The sequence below is a fragment of the Apteryx rowi genome, unplaced genomic scaffold (genome assembly GCF_003343035.1).
Source record: "Apteryx rowi isolate R43461 unplaced genomic scaffold, aptRow1 scaffold_270, whole genome shotgun sequence".
Taxonomy (NCBI): Eukaryota; Metazoa; Chordata; class Aves; order Apterygiformes; family Apterygidae; genus Apteryx; species Apteryx rowi.
In genome coordinates, this window is record NW_020449086.1 from 1,178,313 (window position 1) to 1,184,876 (window position 6,564).

Genomic DNA, 6,564 nt, shown 5'->3' on the forward strand with positions numbered 1-6,564 from the left:
CTGGACTTGCCTGCAATGGAAACATACATTGCAGGTGGGTTTTACAGGCACAGATTTATTTTTGCTACGCATGTGCTTAGAAGTCAAGTTTCAGAGATGCTAATGCTAGGCCTAGGCTCTGCCTAGGCTCCAGACCTCCCAGCGTGGCCAGTTTTCCTGAGCAGGGTCTGCCACAAGCTCTGGATTCGAAGGCTGAAGTGGGCTTCCAAGGAGCACAGGCCCGGCAGGACACAGCATGGGAGCAGCGCTTCCCCAGGGCTCGGGGGACGTGGCATGGCAGCTGCAGGAAGGAACTGGGGAAAACAGAAGGGCTTCTCCCTCCCCGTCCCTTGGGGACAGGGAATCAACCAGTCCTTTCCTCTGAGCTGAATGACCAAAACCAAGTAGTTTTGGTGGGTACTCCCAAGTGGTGCTTGAATTGGAAGGCTGGTTGAAATACAAAAATGAGAAACTTTTCCTGCAGCCAGGTGGGCTGTTTTTCAAAGAAGAAGCAGAAGCACAAACCCCATGTCTGAATCCCCCCGAGTTTGGGAAGGCTGCTGTATTGGTCGGAGGAGAAGGGAGCTGTTTCACATGAGCACCGCTGCTGTTTTTCCCCTGCGAGCCAGGCTCAGCTGAATTTGCATCACTTGGCTGAGCTGACATGGAGCATCTTGTCATCCCTGCAGGAAAATAAGCAGAAATGAAAATGGTGGCAAAAAGACATTTGAAGGGGAACTCCTAACCCATAGTGGCATTTCTGTCAGAAAGGAGAGGGCACAGGGGAATTCAGTGCTCTGCAAAGGTCAGAGTCCTCTGCTGAAAGCAGAGATGATGAAGAAAAACTGTCAAAAATAGTGTGGACAGAAAGCTTTCAGCCAGCCCTTTACTTTGTATGTCTTGGGCCAAAACTTGCTCTCAGGCAGCTCCATTGAATGAAGGGTTTACACTGGATTGCTAAAGGCTCCCCCTCCTTCTTTTAGCTGTGGTGTTAGCGGGAAGCTTTCGTGGAGGGAAGCGCCAGGGGTTGCGTTTAACCGCACRGGGGGCCGGCAGGGCCATGGAAGGTGCCCTGCTGCCCAGGCGCCATCACGGAGAGCTCTCCTTGGGCCGGGGGCGGGAGGGGACCAAAAGACACTGATGGGGATTCTCTTACACAGGCACACACTCAATGCATACGGAGCAGAGAACTGTTTTGTTTTAAAGGTGTTTTACTGTAAATAGTCCACTGTGACTTTTTTTTAAAATCAAGTACTACTTTCAGTTTTATCATTTTATATTTTGGAATTTTATCAAAGAAAAAAAGACGATGTTTGTGATTTTTTTTTTTCCTTTTCCTATATGCAATCCAAACTGAAATTCAGGTTTTTTGGTGATAATTCTGTACATTTCTTACCGTATTTCTAACAGCACATTTCAGTACAGCTAAATGACTACTGATACACACAGAAACATGACCACTAAATAAAGTGCTTTTATGGAGAAAGTGTGTTTTATTTTTCTCCCATACCCCATGCACAGTTTTATGATGCAAAAGGCGAGTTATTTACAATGTCATGATACAAATTAACAGTAACGAAGCCAGGGACTATTCAGCCATGCAGATACACTTATTGCAATAGTTGCTAATTAGCAGGCTCTTTCTAGGAAGCAGATCACACTCGTTACACAGCCTGGAAAGGCATTGCATCTAGCTGCCTCCCAGCCTTACCTGCTACCATCAGCGTTTTACAAGGACAGTGCTGGCATGATGTAGTTCCTCCCCAAATGCCTTTCTCTGGTTTGTTGTCTATACAGCAGCCTCAACAGGGACATCTGTAGACGTACATCAGAGTGCAGGATAGTATTTATATTCTGTTTTGGCCATCTCATCCCCAGAGCTGTGAGTGCAGGCTCACACACAACCATACAGAAATCAGTAAGCAGCAAACGATACCCAGGCGCAAAGTCCCAGCAGCAGGGAGCAGGGCCTTACGGTTTCAGATCGCCCCTGTTACTGCTATTACTTGCCGTAGTCTAGTTGTGCCTCTCACCCTTATACCCCACCGAGCCCCTCTTGAAATCATAAGATGATCTGGGAGGTAATGCTGCTTCCTCTGCAGGACAGGCTAGCCTGCCTTAAAGAATGGACCAGGAAGGGTGAAAGCAGAAAAAAAATGAAGTGCTTACAGGTTAAAAAAAAAAGTTATCTGTAAGTGATGGAGTTACTGATAGACAGGAAAGCTAAACACTGCAATAGAGTGAACACAATGAAAGCAAACTTGTGTTTTGTTTTTATTTACTACAGTAGGAAAAGCTCTGTGAACATCTGGTATAAATTGGCACAATTTAGGCAGGGTATGTGAAAAGGTCTGGGTTTTAATTCTCAATAAATGCAGCAGGATGTGTCCATTACCACCAATTATTTATAAAGGGCTGCTCTCAGCTGACTAGTGCCATGAATGCATGACAGGTGATCTTGGCTACTGAGGAGGAGCTCAACAGGTTACTGCTAAGGGAAACACTTGAGAAACGCAGCCACACTGACTTTGGTGTGCAGCCGGTTGGACCCCACAGCTCAGCACCACTGGGCAGCGCTGTGAGGTGGGTTTAGAATTTAATTTTTAAAAACATATGGACCTAACTTTGAAAGCTTTAACTTAATGCGAGAGGCAGAAATCCCATTTACAGGGTGAAACTTGTCTCTCCCCATAATCCCAATCGGCACCTCTGGGAGTGGGGGGATGCAAGCTTTGTTTGCAGAATGTTTTTAGGAAGGACAGAGCTCACGGTGAGGCTTCTCAGCACCAGGTTGCAATGAGTGACACGGAGGGAAGCATCCCCTGGGCTAATTCCTAGCTGGAAAGTGAAGAAAAAGCAAGGTTTACAGGTGCTGCTGCTCGGACTGCTCCCAGCTCTGGCAGGCTTTTGCAGGCCTCAGTCCTAGTGCATAAGGAACCCCACACTGTTCTCTCCACCACACCTGCCCTAGTTGTGGGTCCAATACATGATGTGGGTTTGGTTTTAAATTCTGATTACTGACATAGTTAACTAAGGTTACACAAGGACAACTGAGGTGAAGCACAGTCTTTTGTGCCTGCACCCCTTTCCCTAAGTGGAGGAAGGCAGGAAAAGTTCAGTGAAAGATGAGATGAGACTGTAATACGATTTCTCGTCGTCTGTCAGTCCTGCGTTGCCTGGCCTGATGACCACAGCCACATGGGTATCCGCTTCCTCAGCAGCATTCGCTTCTGAAACAGAGTGAAGAGCAGAGATGAAAAATCCCCTAAAACACTGAAGTGTTTTTTAAAGGTTGAGGCTTAGAGACCAGCTTTAGTATGCGGCACTGTAGGGCTCTAGAGAACGCCCAGCTCTTAGCAGACCCGCTTTGGATGATGATAGCTGCTACGTAACGCGAGCTGGCTGCCTCGTGACCTCCTCTCTCTCTCCCTGCTAATGCCTGTTCAAGGCACCGTGCAGGCAGCACACACCTATAGCTTGACTGGCATCACAAAGAAGCTGGGCTGTAGCCTGGCATCGGTGTTAGCAAATGAAACACCCGCAATGATCCCTGACCCAGAATGGAAGCATTCTCCACGTGAACAACTGGTGCTTTTCCCTCCAGGCCTGTCCCCGGCTCCCTTTGGCCTCCTAGGCCTGCCGCTCCGCACCCACCATTGTCTCTCACTGGAAAATTCACCCTCTCCAGCAGGGGCCCACCAGGTCACCCACCCGTGACTTGATCCCCAGCAGCCCGGACGTGGCGTGCAGGTCACATCCCCTATGAGGTCTGCACACAGCCCCGGGTGTATGGATGCAGAGGGAATTGTGGTAGCTCTGCCAGAGCCCACCAAGGGATGCCAAGGAGCCCAAGGCCGAGTGCTGGCTGCTCTGCTGAGGGCACTGTATTCCTGCTGGCGAAAGGTGGGCCCTGAGGGGGACAGCTGGTGAGGAGCAACCTGTTCAGCAAATGCTGCCCCAGTGAAATCCGCCTGGTTCACCTCCTGCCCAAAGTCAGTTCTCACAAGCTTCCTTCRCTCCCCAAGTGCAGCAAGAGCCAACAGGGAGACTAAAAAGGGGGAAGGATGTAACTGCAAGCTTCTACCACCTCTGCTGCCAGGGCTGAGGAGGGAATAGGGGCTAACTCCTGGAGACTGAGCTGCCTTGGACTGAGACCACAGTCCAGTGCCATTTCTGCCAGAAAGATGTTCCCAGCTAAAGGGAGGGAAGAAGCTCCCTGGGCCTGGCTCCCTAGGAGTTGACCCCTGGAGCCCAGGAGCAATGTCTTCCTACAGCTGTGCTAGTCTTCCTACAACTGCTAGTGGCACAAAGAACCATGCTCTACGCATGACGTAGCAGCACAGCAGATGTGGTCTGTTCCCAGTGGAAATCGAGCATGGGTCATGAAAACCCCTGACTCTATTCGTAAATGGGGCATGCCAACTGCTTCAGCAAACACCATGCTCCGCTTTAACAGCCTCCCCTTGCTTCCTGGCACAAGGGCAGGTTTTCAACTTGACCCATTTTCCCTCAGTGCACAGTGTCACTCAGAACTGCTGCTGTTTGAGGGCCTGAAAGCTTAAGGAAGGAGCAGGGCAGCATGGCTAGGCGGATGCCACAGAAGTAAGGCGGGCTGCAGTGTTTATGGGGTGCTTGTGGCAAGTTAGCAACACGTGGCTGAAGACCACCTCCCCCCCCTGCCACAACGAGAGCCAGCAGGACTGGCAGGCCACCTACCTCGAGGGACATCGGTCAGGAAGAGGATGTTGTTCGTTGCACACCCAATACTCTCAGCAATCCTTCTGTAGCTCTCGCTTTCTACCTTGGGACCTATTTTGGTATCGAAGTGGCCATCGAAGAGCTGAAAGAGAGAGGAAAAGCAAAAACACTTGCTGGATACAATCTGAAGAGCAGAGCTACGGGGAGTTCTCCTTTCATTCCCACCGCAACAACAGGGGCCAACAGCCAGCTGTCAGCCCTGGCACTGAGCAGATCATGTCTGTTGGCAAACATGCTGCTTTTAACAGGATAGTGAGGAGGCAGAGCTGTACGGAGGGGAGTTTTACAGGTTTTTCTCATTGTCTTTAAGTTAGAGAGAGATGTTCACAAGCTCTGTGAGAACAGGTGCTTGTCACCATTCCTTATGGCACTCTGCTCAGCTTGTCTTTTTCTGCAAGACTTTCCAGAACAGGGACCAACTTAAGCAGAGAGGATTTGCCTGAAATAGGACAATAGTCATCTCCCAAACCCCTGCCCAACTATGTTAACCACACTGCTGCTGACTGCTGGACACACTTTCTGCTCTCACTGGGGGATAACTTGGGGATGTAGAATCCAGCTAGCGTTTTCAACTGGCTGAGCTGAACTCTGCACATCAAGCGCACCACTGTTTTTCTAGCTGAGACTATTCTTGAAGCATTACATCAAGAGCAGTCGTACCCTCCCGCTTCTAGGAATGAACTGCTCTGCAGATGGAGAATCTGTAAGGAAAGTGATAAACCTTATCTACCTCTAGAATATCACCTTCTGTAGAGTAGCCAAACAGAAGCTTCTGGGCCTCAACGCTCCCTGAAGAGTAGATGTAGACCTTCATCCCCGCTTCTCTCCACTTCCGGATGGCTGGAACCACATCTTCAAAGACTCTGAAGCAAAATAGGGCAGCAGGTAAGGACAAACCCAGACATACCTGGGGGAGACACCTTTAGCCACACACTGTGAAAACTGTCCCATCAGTACCAACAAAGACTTCTTTTAAAATCTGCCCAGGGCTTCTGCAACTGGGGAGTGTATTTCAGCAGCCCATAATATATTCTTAGCTCCAGCAGACTGAGCAGCTCATTCACGGCTACACAGACGGCAGCTCTGATGAGCTGTTCCAGACATTTGGCAGGAGCCTCTCCAGCCCCTTCAGTTTGGAGAGGGGAGAAAGGGCTTGGGAACGTGGCCTCCAGCCACTTTCCTGCAGGAAGGAGGAATAAGGGGGAGGACAGAGAAGAAGGCAAGCTCTTGCATCCTGAATCCCACCTGCCTTGTGAGCTACAAAGGTTTAATTTTTGGTAAGAGCTTTGCCCATAAGCTGTATCTGAACAGGGTAAACCCATCCAAATACGCGTAGAGAGGAGTAGAGATGAGATTGCAGCTGCGGGAACTAACTGAGCATCTCTCTGTGAACTGTTACAAGCCAGACAACAAACCAGGAAAGGAGGGTTTTCTAAGGGACACAGATCAGTGTGTCAGTTCAGTGACCAGTTCAAGTTTTACAGCAGTGGGTCAAACATGTCCCTGCCTTAACCTCACTGCAGAGGAGTGAACCGACTCCTCCTGATCACTAGGTACCTGCATCCCTCCCCCTATGCCTCTGGCCTTGCATATAGCAATGGGCAGAGCAGTCCTAAAACGGCAACCACGTTTCACTACCAGGCAGTAGCAACCTGAAGCCAAGCTCAGCAGCAGGGAGCAAAGCTGTGAGAGAGGGAAGGAGGACCAAAGCCATGGCAACCAGTGCGTTGTAACGGACAGGTCTGTCAGTTCCCTCACACCCGTCTCATTTGTATCACGGGATCCCTCCAACACTGCACCTGTATGTATGTAAAGGTCCTTCACTGC

The 6,564-nt window shown here is 49.8% G+C and overlaps 1 protein-coding gene across 1 annotated transcript in view; it reads right to left on the minus strand.

Annotated features, from left to right (window-relative positions):
- Positions 1–1,449: 1,449 nt before the first annotated feature.
- The window catches only part of ENOPH1 (enolase-phosphatase 1), an 8,881-nt gene continuing 3,766 nt past the window's right edge, over positions 1,450–6,564 (minus strand). The window contains exons 4-7 of the mRNA XM_026068489.1: positions 5,468–5,600; positions 4,696–4,819; positions 3,125–3,209; positions 1,450–1,794 (exon numbers count right to left, since the gene is read on the minus strand). Of these exons, the coding sequence (XP_025924274.1) occupies positions 1,782–1,794; positions 3,125–3,209; positions 4,696–4,819; positions 5,468–5,600 (355 nt within the window). The 3' untranslated portion in view covers positions 1,450–1,781. The remainder of the gene's footprint in view (positions 1,795–3,124; positions 3,210–4,695; positions 4,820–5,467; positions 5,601–6,564) is intronic.